We start from the raw sequence: 12,670 nt of genomic DNA, 5'->3' as shown, positions 1-12,670 counted from the left end.
TAAGAGAGATTATGACCAGGAATTTAACTTGAGTAAATTTCAAACAAAAGTGTTCAGGAATAATTTTATAATAACAAAGGTAGAGGAAGTTTTCACACTTTAGTGTTGCTAAAAAAGTCTAACTGACTTGTGAAAACAGGTTTTGCTCACAAACACAGCCACTCAGCAGCCTAGTCAGGGGAGCAGCATCACCTGCCAGCGCTCAGTGACACCCTCATTTAAATGCTGATAAAACCCTCACAAGGTCCACAGGGTGAAATCAATACATGAGAGTACATCTTGTTAAAGCTCCTGGAACACAGGCAGGATTACTAGGGCAGTGTGGCCTCTGAGTATCTCTGATGGTTAATGTGTCTGCACTCAGCCCTCATCCCATCATGGGTCTAGGGAGAGGGGAGGAGAGGAAACCCATTGTGCCAGGGTCACATGGGACACATGGGCACACCCTGGGGGAGCCCGGAGGAGGCACGTGCATAGGAGCCACTGGGCATGGGATTGGGGCCCTGGAACCTCTCTCCTTGGTGTGATGACCATTTCCACCCTCTCTCTTTCCTTCTGTCACTAAAGCTGAGCCATTCTGAGCACTCGTCGGGGTTTAGGTTGTACTTCCCCATGGGGTCACTTCACAGGGTAAGTATAACTACCCACGTATAGATAGATCACAGTAATAGTCGGCCTCGTCCTCAGGCTGGGCCTCTGTGATGGTGAGGATGGCTTTGTTCCCAGAGATGGATCCAGAGAAGCGCTCAGGGACCCCAGAAGGTCATTTCTTTGTTTCATAGATGAGCATGCAGGGAGCCTTGCCTGGGGTCTGCTGGTACCAGCCAGGGTAGTGACTACTAGAGACTGACCCACAACTAAGGCCACAGGTGAGTGTGACTGTCCCTCCTGGAGACACAGAGAGTGATGGCTCCTGAGTCACCACAGTCTGAGAATCCACACGTAAAACCAACAGGAAAGACACGGGTCTTGTTATGAGAGACAAGATCACCCCAAGACGCTGCTTTGTTGTATCCCCCAAGAATACAGTTTCTTCCTTTGACCTGAGCAGTAAGTGAGGAGCCTGAGCAGGAGCACCATCCAGGCCATGGTGGAGGCACACTCAGGACACGGCTTCCTCAGGCACCTGGGGTGGAAGGAGGTGTCTTTGGGGCCTTTTCTTGCCTCCCAGACCCATTAGGAGGAGAAGCTGCTTCATGCAAATCAGCTTCCTCTCTTGGTGCCACAGTGTCATCCTCATGTCCCCTGGGGTGATGTGGAAAGAGCAGATGTTGGAACCTCACACAGACCAGTGAAGATAGAGCTACTCAGGCACTGAATGAGCAGAGTGACCTCTGTCACCAAATCAGGGAGTGAGGAGGGTGAGGAGCAGAGGGATCTGGGCCATGATGGGAAAGCCCCAGGACTCTTCCTGCTCAGGCCTGGTTGCAGGAACTGAGACTCTCCCATCTCCAAGGGTCTTTTGTCTTGTGTCCAGCAAGACTCATGGGCTGAGTTTCTTCAGGCAGATTAGCTTCTGCTGTGTGTATGTCCACCTAACCCTGTCTGTCTGCACATGACAGGGGAACAACTCGTGAAGGGGAAGATGAATGTGAAGCAAGGGTGTGAATCACACCTCAGGGCTCATGTAGCTCCTGGGGACCATGGTGATGGGAAGTCACACACTGTGAGGACGCTGCTTCCCTGAGTGGGCAAGATTCATAAAAGTCTTCCTAGTTGTCTTGTCCCAGAACTGAGTCCTCCCAGGTCCAGTCAACAGCACCCTCTGCTGTCTCCACAGCCCACATGCTCCAGGCCTGCTAATCCTCCCAGCTGTCCTGCAATGGGCAGTGGGGGATGACTTTTGCACTTGGAAGTTATCTGATGTCACTGACTAAGACAGTCCCTTGAGTAGGTGCCTGCTGTGTGGATTGGGCCCAGACACTGATTTTCCACATCCCTAATGACATCTGAAGAGTTAAATACAGGACTTGGAGCACAGAGCTTGTTACTGGATATTTCAGGGCCACCTGGGAATACCTGTGCACTGCTCATTCTTACAGGTTAACTTATGTCCCTGCTGTTGCTGTGGGGAGGGTCTCCTGTCGGTCCCCAGCCCCCATTGCACAGGCTGTGGCATTGATTCCTGTCCGTGCATGAGACGCATGCTTGTCTGGGATCATGTGTTCTTCTCTTCCTTACTGCTCTGGCTTTCCACTGGCCTCATTTATCAGCCTGGTGATGTATTAGGTTCTTGGGACTGTCTAATACATTTGAGATATTAGAGTCTAATTATTTTTTTTTGCCAAGCAAAAGCTATTATGAAACAGAGAATCAAGTTTTTGTCTGCAAATGAGGCTGAAGTTTATATAATCCATGCCCAAATGACTGACATTTATCCCACATCCCTCTACCCAAACTACTGGAGAGGGAAACACGTTGGAAGTCCTGACGCTGAGCTGGGACGGCAAGCACTCGATGGTCTGAGAGCCTTTCCTGAATGGGAGACTTTGCCCTGCCCCGGGGATGCAGGGGCCCCGCAGAGCTCTGATCTTAGGGGACAGGGAGACCCAGCTTCTGTAAGGTCTCAGAGCTCAGGGAGTTATCAGGGGAACCCAGGGTGACACCAGGAGACACACAGGGCACTGGGCATTGGCCACCTGGTTCTCTGAGTCACACACGATGCACTTCTGTCCTCTTCCCAACCCAGCCATTCAGCAGATATTTTGCTTTTTGGTATAAAAGAATTTTGTTTGAGTTGGGAGATGAGTGACTCCAAAGCAGATATTTCCACTTACTTTCTAAGGATGGACTGAGTCGAGGGCTGGCTGCCCTGGCTTTAGTAGCACAAGGGACAGCACAAGCCCAAAACTGAGCTGATGTTGCTCATGGGCAGGGACAGGGGAGCAATGGGTCAGACGGGAGAGAAGACTGCAGAATTGACCACGTGTCCACATGGAGAAGGAGCTCTCTGTGGCACTGGGGTTGTGTCTGTTTCTCTAATGATGAACTACAGCCTGAGCCTCAGACTGGAGCCCAGAGGTGATCACACAAGTTCTGGTCACAGACCTGGATCAGGATCGTCAAGTTGGACCCCCTGGAAGGTGCTTCTGTGCTGTCTCAGGTAGGAAAGCTGGGGTCCTGCCTTGGGGCCATGGGGACTTTTGCCATGGCACGTCCTGTGGGTCTGGAGCTCCCTGTGCAGGACAAGGTGACCTCATCTCTGGGCTCATTGACAGCTTCACAGGGGTGTGACACTGGAACAGATTGGGCAGCGCCTGCTCTTGCTGCCCCTCCACCCAGCCCTCACCCTGGATTGTTGGAGAGCTGCAGGAGGGTGTGGGCGGGGGGGATACTGTCAGTGCCTATGGACACACGGATCCACTCCCAGGAGTCCCCAGGGCCCTGAGCAGTGTCTGCTGTCAGAGTGTCTCATCCTGCGACCCACTTTACCCTGGAGGAGGATTGGCAATTCCCCAGCAAAGGCTGACAATCCCCCATCCTCTCCTGTCTTATTATTAGGTCTCCTGGACTCTGGCCACACCTTTTCCCTTGGACAAACCCTCCTATCCTTAACCTCAATCCTGAAGGTGGAGGTACCCAGCCAGGGGTCTGGGCCACTGTGTGCCTGGAGTTCCTGCCACACCTGTGTCCTCACCTGCCTTCTCAACAGCCTTTACTGCGTCCCAGGGACCCAGGGTGCTCAGGCAGCCTTGAGCTCAGGGACTGGGAAGGAGGGAGGGGCTCTAATTTGAGCCCGGGTTTGGTGTCTCCACATCAAACCAGCTCCATATGCCTCTCCTCCCTCAGCTGCAGGCAGGTCACGTGGACATGGAGCAGTGTTTTCCCAGGGCACCAATGTCCTTTATGGTTTTCTTATGGTTTCTACTCCTTTGCTGAGATGTCCTACCTGTTCTTTCATTGTAGGTGGATGTCACTCCAGTTCTCCCGTGAATGTATAAATATGTATGGGGATGGCTGATAGTGAGTGTCTGACCATAAGCTAGATGTGATTTCATTTATTCCGGCCCATATGTATCTCAGGATAGTCAGTACCTCTCATTTTTACAGAACCTTCAGTTTTTTAGAGTTGTGTTTCAGTGTTTCTTAATTTGGATGCCATCATACATTTTTTACTTTATTTTGTTTTTTTTAAAAAGTCCTCACCCAGTGATATGATTGTTTATTTTAGGCACTGAGGAAAAGAGAGGGAGACACAGTGAGATTGAGATCAATGTGAGAAGCGTCAGCCGGTTTTCTGACATAAGCTCCCGACTGAGGACAAGCCTGTGCCCTTGGTGTGTCCCCTGCCCGGAATCATGCTGCGGCCTTTCTCCATATGGGCTGCTGCTCCAACCAACTGAGCCGCCCAAGCAGGCCCATTATAAATGTCTTTCCACTTGTATTGTTAATTTGTGTTTTCTTGTTAATTATTCATGGTTTACTGCTAGTGTGCACATTGCCGTTCACTTCTGCATTCTCCTTTTCTACCTCAAAATCCTGATTAAAGCATTTAGAGAAGAAACATCACCAGGTATTCCCAGGACTCAGAGCTGGGCACGGCCGGTACCAACCACTGTCCGCACCTGCAGCATCTCTTCTGGGAGGTTTCCTCCCTGAGAGGAGCTCTCTGCCTCTGGGACAGGAAAACATGAGACATAATGGTGATGGTGAGTCTCAGTGAGAGACGGGGGGAAGGTCAGATGGCTGTTACAAGGAAGCTCAGGTCCTGTCTGCAGAAGAGACAACGGATGTGAGCCCCGCATTAGGCTTGGATTCACTCAGAGCAGAGGTGAGCTTCCCCGGAAGGAGGAGCCCAGGGAGGTGTTAGTTCCACTGCCCTGTGTGAGGGAGCACTGTGTAAAGTAACTGCTACTGTGAGGTACTCCACAGCAATAGCCCCTTGTTCTCAGACTGGGCCCCTGTGATGGCCAGGATGGATTTGATCCCAGAGATGGATCTGGAGAAGTGCTGAGGGACCCCAGGGGGCCAGTGTTTATGTTGTTGATGAGCGGGCGGGGAGCCTGGCCTGGGGTCTGCTGGAACCATCTGGCGTAGATACCACTGGAGACTGACCCAGAGCTAAAGCCACAGGTGAGTGTGACTGTCCCTCTTGGAGACACAGACAGTGACGGCTCCTGGGAAACAACAGTCTGAGAATCCACACCTAAAACCAACAGGAAATACATGGTGTTGTTTTGAGAGACAACATCACCCCAAGATGCTGCTTTGTTGTGTGCCCAAAATGCAGGGTCCCTTCCTCTGACCTCAGCTGTAAGCAAGGAGCCCGAGCAGGAGCACCATCCAGGCCATGGTGGGGACTCTCACAGGACACGGCCCCCACAGGCTCCTGGGCTGGAGGGTGGTGTCCTTGGGGCATTTCATGCCTCCCAGGCCCATTAGGTGGAGGAACTGCTTCATGCCACTCAGCTTCCTCTCTCTTCCTGCCCCAATGTCACCCTAATGTCCCCTGGGGAGACTTGGAAAGAGGCAGGTGCTGGAGACTTCACACTGACCAGTGACTGCACAGTGATAGAGACACTGAGTGAGGGAATTGACCTGTGTCACCAAATCTGTCCCCCACATTCCTGATGACCTGATTCCTAAATTTCATTCCTGGAGAGTCTGGGGTTCACAGTTGAGATGGCCGTGTTCTCCCCTCCTGGCCCCAGAGATCCGCTCTAGACCATCCCCAGTCCCACCCCGTCCCCGGGAACACCCTTCCCTCCTCAGGGTCATCCTTCCTCGTCTTCTTTGGGGGATCTTAGCAGTCACTCCTCTGCCCAGCCCTGAGTCCTCTGAGACTTCTCAGAGCCTGTGTCTGAGCTGTGAAGGGACAGGGGTGTCCCCCTGACTCCATCCAGGGCCCTGCCCCAGTAGCCGTGGTCAGTGGAAGGGCTGGGGGTTGTGACACAGGCTGATGCACCGCCAGGCATGGGTGTCTCCTCTGCTTTGCTGTATGAACTCCCTATTGTGTCAAGTGTCTCCATGAAATTATCAATGTCTGAAAAAGTAGTAGGAACATGTATGTCGTTATCTGTGATGAGAACAGCACTGTGTCTGAGCCCCCAGGGTGCGCACGTGATAGAAGATTTAAATCCCCTTCCCTTCACGTCCTGCTGTGGGGGCCTAAAGAGCAGGGAGGGTTTGGGAGATGAGGGGATGAGCAGGGGCACGAAGTGGCTCCGGTGACTGCAGATGACAAATACACACGAGGGCGTCCCTCAGGGTGTGAAATAAAACTGTGGCTTATGGTATTTCCTTTGGAATCACTAGCAAGTCATCTATGTTTATAAATTTGGATCATCAATACTTTCTTTTCTCTTGAGTTTGAGAGTTCATGCCATAGAATATTCATGCTAAATGATTATTCTGTCACACAAACATGTACCTAATAATGGACAGAAATAGAGACATTTCAATACCTATCAAATTCAGAGATGAGGGATATTAGCTCCAAAGGAAACGAAAGAATGACAAAGCAAAAGTGCTCACTGTCAGCCTCCATAATCCCTACGAAATGCTGGAGTAACTGAGAACTCAGGGGCCGGGGGAGTAGAACAACAGCCAGCCTGATGGCAGATAAGGAAGCTCGCACCCACTAAGTTTTTTAGCAGCAACACACTGGGGTCCTGTTAGCAGCAGGGTCCCTGAGGAGAGGTCCAGCCCTGCAGCTGTCTCAGGCTTCTCCAGGCCCCGCAGGTTGCATAAATGTGTCCGGTGCAGCAGACCTGTTTGGGGATCAGGAGACAGTGTGGGGTGGAGGAGTTGACAGGCTGGAAAAGGGAGGTGCACCCAGGGCCTCAGGAGCCCCTCCCACACGTGAAGGAGACAGACAGGAGCTCCCTGTGGATGCAGAGTAACACTGCCTGACTGGAGGCTGGGGAGGATGGGGGTGGGGAGCAGGGTGGGCATTGAGGGGAGCCTTTTCAGAGAGATCACTCATGCCTGCAAGCTGACCTTGTCTTCTACACATCTGCTCCCCCCACAACTGCAGGTCCGTCATCATTCCGAGACTGCACACATCCTAACCTCCTCCCAGATCCTCCCTGAGAGTCAGGAGAATTTGTCTTGATAAGACGTGGATTCTTTTTGTTTGTACACAGAGCCATTTGTGCAACTATTAACTAGGAGTATAAATATTTTTTTGGTGTTTTTCCCATATGCTACTGTGCTTGTTGTGTTTGGCTCTTTTGATTTGCTAGAATGAAAATATTACTTTAGGCTACAGTCGCTCTCCATCTCTCTCACACTTTCTGGCAGAGAGAGCACCATCTCATCCCGGACCAGAAGCAGGGCTGGAAGTTGGCAGAAGAAAGGGGATGACCCACCAGCTGTGCCCCCGATGGCAGCAGGAAAAGGCAGTGCCAGTGCCCCTCCCCACACATCTTCTCAGGGTCCCTGGGTGGAAATTTCTGGAGCAGTAATGAGTGAGGAGGTGCCAAGAAGGGTCCAGGTTATGGATGCCCGATTGTTGGCATGGAGCAAATTCCTCCTCAGGTGTCCCCTACCCTATGCCCAGGTAACAGTGTAGGTTACGTTCCAGGTTCAAGATTTTCATTGTGTGTGCAACTGTTTATCTCCGGTGACCTGTGAATCAGGTCTGCACAATTGAATCCATGAAGGGAGGAGGGTGAGATGTGAGGCACGTGATTAAGTCAGAGCTGAGTGCTCATGTGGCTCCTGGGGACCAGGTGCAGGACAGTCACACTTCACTGAGGAGTGCACACTGCCTGCCCAAGTGTGCAAGGGCCAATAGAGTCTTTGTGGCCCAGAGCCCTGAGCTCTCAGGCCCAGTCCACCAGTGCCCCCTGCTGGTCTCAGAAGTAACATCTTCCAGCTCATCTCACACCCCCAGCTCTCCTGGGAAGGCTCTGATGATTGCAGTTGGGTCTTTCTGATGTCACCACCCAGGGCAGTGGAATGAGCAGGTCCCCTCTTGATGTTTGGGTAGAGTCATTATTTTTCCAGGTCACTAATGATCCTCAGACAGCACAATGAAATGCTGTATCACCAGATTTTAAAAGGTTCCCTGCTAGTTGAGTTTTCTCGTGTCTGGCCCCTGGGTGAATTTCTGGTACATGAGCATTTTGAGCAAAATTGGATGCTTAAGTATTTCCAGAAAGCCCTGTCAGTTCCTACCTGACAATAAATCTACTTGAGCGATGCTTGCAGGCTGAAATGCTTGGCTGTTGTTCTATGGTTGTTTCTGTAGATGTTGCACAGGCCGCTGTTAGATTTCCCCACCCCCAGGGACACATCTTGCCCTTTAGTCCCGCCTCCGCCATGAGAACCCTGCACTGTCAGGGATGAACGTCCCGTGTTCTCGGTTCCTCCCTCAAGTCCTCATTTTCCCTCGACTGCGATGCTGACACTGCCTCTGACTATTGAGGTGTTGAAGTGAGTTTGCATAATTTTGTACCTTTTTTCTGTACAATGATTCTCATTTCATATCGGTCATGGTTCTGAGTCTATCATGTTATTGACCGATTCACACCAATCATGTTCCTCTGAATGGAACTCTGCCTCTTTCTACAGGCTCTTCCCCCGCTATGGAATTTCCAAACCCTCATGTTCCCATCTCCAGTCTGCATTAGCCCGGATCTACCTCAGTTGTTAGAGCTCCACGGATTTCGGGGACACCAGGTTTATAAGGTCTAGGCTGAACCAGCTACTAATTATCACAAACCATCCCAACAACACAAACAAACAGCAGAATCCCAGAGTGAAAAGTAGGACTGGCCTCGGGGGCACGGGGGAGGAGGGGAGCCAGAGCCTGAGAGCTGGGCCCTTCGTGGGGCGGGTCTCCCAGCTCCTGGGCATCAGGCACTCATCAGCGTGTGATCTCCAGAGAGAAGAAAATCCCAGCTTCCCTAAGGGGTCAGAATTCCAGGACTGTCTCATTCCTGCTCACCCCTCTCCCCCACCGAGACCCATCAGCTCATCTGTCTACCTTCATGGGGCCACCCTGAGGTCTGGGCCGCCCTGAAGGAGACAGCCCTGGGGCAGCAGAGCAGGAAGCCCAGAGGGGAGGCAGCAGCCACCTCCCTCCCAGGGTCCAGGAGAAGCTCTGTCTTCCTTCGCCCCTGGCCTGACCCGAGCCTTGTCCCCAGATGCAGGTCCTGCTCTCAGGGCCCCGGGACTCTCCGCCTGGGGTTTCTCTCCTCTCAGCCCTCCTGACATGGCTCTCCATAATTCTCAGCTTTCTGTGTCAGCAAATGGTAGTGACGTGTGCACGGTTTTATTTACAACCCACATGTTACCCAGCTGATCCAGGAGCGAACTCGCAGGAGGCAGCATCAGTGTGCAAACTGTGTGGTGGGGTCCTTTCCTCAGCAGACACCTTCCTACTAGGTTAAGAATTCTGAGAGGTAACCAGTATAGCCCTAAGTGACAGAGTGCCCAGGGAAAACACAATGTCTTTCTCACTGCTGTGCTCTCTTCTGAGGCCACTGAATGGTCCACAGTGCCTTGGGGTCACAGGAGAACACAGGACCTGGGCCAACTGCACATGACACAACACCATCCCCAGTGTGTGCTCTCCAGGGACCGCAGGTCGTGTCTGGGCTCAGCCAACGTGCCCTGGTCTGGAATCACTCACTGGCTGAGGAACAATCAGGCGATGGTAAAAGCGAGGCTTTCTTGCTGGCTTGACTCAGAAAGCCACCCCGGTATTTGGGTTCTGCCAGAAATGAGATTGGGGTACAGCAATGAAAACTGATTTTCCAGGTAAGGACCTATGTCCATCTTTCAACAGCTGTTGTGTCCCCCTCGGGCAGTCTGGGTTCCAACACGCGGACATGGTGTCTCTGTGTGTGATCTCCGTGATTAGCCAAAGTCAGCCAGGGAAGGGATTTGCATGTGAAAGGCGGACTGTCAGCTCAGGGTCTCGCCCTGCCCCAGGGGTCGGCCTTGGACTTCACCCTCCCAGGAGAGAAGGGAGTGCATTTTCATTCCTGTGTGAGTGATTTCAAAGGTTTAATTTTGGAATAATTTGGTACTTACAGACAAAATGTTAGTATAAAAAATCTTCCCATAATGTTCATCCACATTTGTGTGACATTATAATCTTGAAAAACTAGGGTCATATTTAAAATCTAAGAGCTAACTTCAGTAAAATAATGTGAACCAAACTGCAGGTTTGATTTAAATTTCATGAAATTCCCAATATATCCTTTGTCTGTTCATAGAACCAGTTCAGGAATACAATAATGCAATAAAGATCACATAAAACAAGCACAGATGAAGACACATATTTTTAACATACTAGATATAATCACTGTTTCTTTTAAATTTATTTTGTGTTACCTTGACATGAAGTTTCCTAAGCAGATTTTAGCAAAGATGAGGACAGTAAATGAACGAGCAATTTCCCACTCTGCTTCTCTCCTCAGGGCCCCGTGCTGGTTGCCCTGGGGAACCTGGTGTGGAGACACCACCTGCAGCCCCTCCCCTGTCCCTGCACCGCTGTGGGGAGGTGTGGCGGTGGAGTAGGGGTGGCCCCGGGGGCTGGGAGGAGTGTTTCTGGAAGCCCCTCCAAACAGGTGAACTCTCAGAGCATCAGTATTCATGTAAGCTGTGGAAATCCTCTCCACTTGTGCCTGCAGTTTTCAATGTGCAGAGAAGGAAGCAGAGAAATCAAGTCACAGTTTGCAGCAATGAACTCAGATTTTAAACCTCTTTCTGAACGTTCCAGGATTTATGAAGGTTGATTTAGGAGAGGTTGACTCCTGGAATGTTAAGTTGGATAAATTTCAAACAAGATTGATCGGGAATAATTTTATAATAATAGAAATGGATGTATATTTCAGTCTTTAGCATTCCTGAAACACTTTAGAGGGAGCTTGTGAAAACACAGAGTTTTCTCACGAACACACAGATCTCACTCAGCAGCCTAGTCAGGGAAACAGCATCACCTGCAAGCTCCCAGTGACACTCTCATTTAAATGCTAATAAAATATTCCCATGGTCCACAGGCTGAAGTCAATAGGTGAGACCATAATTTCTTAAAGCTCCTGGGATACAAACAGGTGTTAGGTGTCAGTCCCTCAAGAAACCAGGTGGACGCAGGGAGCTAAGGAGCAGGGTCTATCAGCAGGGAATAGGAGGGGAAGTGGAGTCAACTGAGGGAAGTTGGGACTCGCTCCATCATTCTTAGGGCAGGGTTTTTAAGCACAAAAACCCATGAAGTGTTGCTGATTTTGGTGTCAGCATCTGACTGGCTGGAGCTGGATGCTGGGTGGCCTTTCTGTTGCCCATTGTTCTTCATACGTCTTGTCAGGCTGAAGTTAAAGTTCCATCATGTTATGGCAGATAGGATGACCCCAGACCCCAATGTTAGCCAGGCATCTGTCTGTCCTGGGTAGGGTTGGCAGGGAGTTTCCCCGCAGTGATTTTCCATTCCTCCTGGGCCAGCCTAGACCTGTGAACATGCTGACAAGGGGCAGTGGAGGCTCTGGATCTCTCTGAGGGTCATTGTGTTTGCACTCAGCCCTCACTCCATCATGGTTCTAGGGAGAAGGGAGGAGAGGAAGCCCATTGTGCCAGGGTCACATGGGACGCATGGGCACACCCTGGGGGAGACTGGTGGAGGTATGTAGACAGGAGCCACTGGACGTGGGAATGGGGCCCTGGAGCCCCTCCCCTTACTGTGCTGACCGTTTCCACCCTCTCTCTTTCCTTCTGTCACTAAAGCTGAGCTATTCTCAGCACAGAAGAGGTTTTGGTTGCACTTCCCCATGGGGTCACATCACTGTGTAAGTACTACTACCCGTGTATAGAGCACAGTGATAGTCGGCCTCGTCCTCAGGCTGGGCCCCCGTGATGGTGAGGATGGCTTTGTTCCCAGAGATGGATCCAGAGAAGCGCTCAGGGACCCCAGAGGGCCGGCTGTTTGTGCTATAGATGAGCATGCGGGGAGCCTTGCCTGGGGTCTGCTGGTACCAGCTGGGGTAGTGACTACTACTAGAGACTGACCCAGAACTAAGGCCACAGGTGAGTGTGACCGTCCCTCCTGGAGACACAGACAGCGACGGCTCCTGGGTGACCACAGTCTGAGAATCCACACCTAAAACCAACAGGAAAGACACGGATATTGCTATAAGATACAAGATCACTCCGAGACCCTGCTTTGCTGCATCTCCCAAAAATGCAGAGTCCCTTCCTCTGACCTGAGCTGTAAGTGAGGAGCCCGAGCAGGAGCACCGTCCAGGCCATAGTGGGGACACTCACAGGGCACGGCCTCCTCAGGCTCCTGGGCTGGAGGGTGGTGTCCTTGGGGCCTTTTCATGCCTCCCAGCCCCACTAGGAGGAGCTGCTTCATGCAAATCAGTTTTCTCTGTCTTGTCCTGCCCCAGTGTCACCCTGATGTCCCCTGGGGAATGGGGATAGAGACAGATGTGACTGCCACCCAACACCAATGACTGTGCAGTGACTAAGGTCCTGAATTCACATTCTTGACCTCTGTCACCAAATCAGTCCCCTCACGTCCCTGGTAGACTTACTGCTGAGTCTATGTGAATCGTCTATGGCCTCCACGATGAGATGACTGTGTTTCCCTCTGGCCCTAGTGATCTAGCTCATCTCAGATATTATTCTGTCCCTCAGATTAGACCATTTTCTTCCTTCTTCAGTGATAACCATTCTTGTCTTATTTGAAGGAGGTAGCAGACACTGCCTCCTCCTACAGGGA

General features: G+C 51.3%; 1 long non-coding RNA gene and 1 gene segment (V, D, J or C); one reads left to right on the top strand and one right to left on the bottom strand.

Moving 5' to 3' along the window:
• Positions 1-785: 785 nt before the first annotated feature.
• LOC118497946 lies at positions 786-5,348 on the top strand. Its single transcript, XR_004900466.1, has 3 exons — positions 786-942; positions 3,113-3,117; positions 5,252-5,348. It is a non-coding gene; the product is annotated as an uncharacterized LOC118497946 (long non-coding RNA).
• Positions 1,091-12,266, bottom strand: LOC114510168. The segment is given in 3 exon segments: positions 1,091-1,189; positions 11,747-12,046; positions 12,150-12,266. Coding segments are annotated over 3 exon segments (417 nt in total).
• Positions 12,267-12,670: the final 404 nt, after the last annotated feature.

Source organism: Phyllostomus discolor, chromosome 13, assembly GCF_004126475.2.
Source record: "Phyllostomus discolor isolate MPI-MPIP mPhyDis1 chromosome 13, mPhyDis1.pri.v3, whole genome shotgun sequence".
Lineage (NCBI taxonomy): Eukaryota > Metazoa > Chordata > Mammalia > Chiroptera > Phyllostomidae > Phyllostomus > Phyllostomus discolor.
Note: the sequence above shows the minus strand (reverse complement) of the source record. Positions and strands in the feature narration are given on the sequence as shown.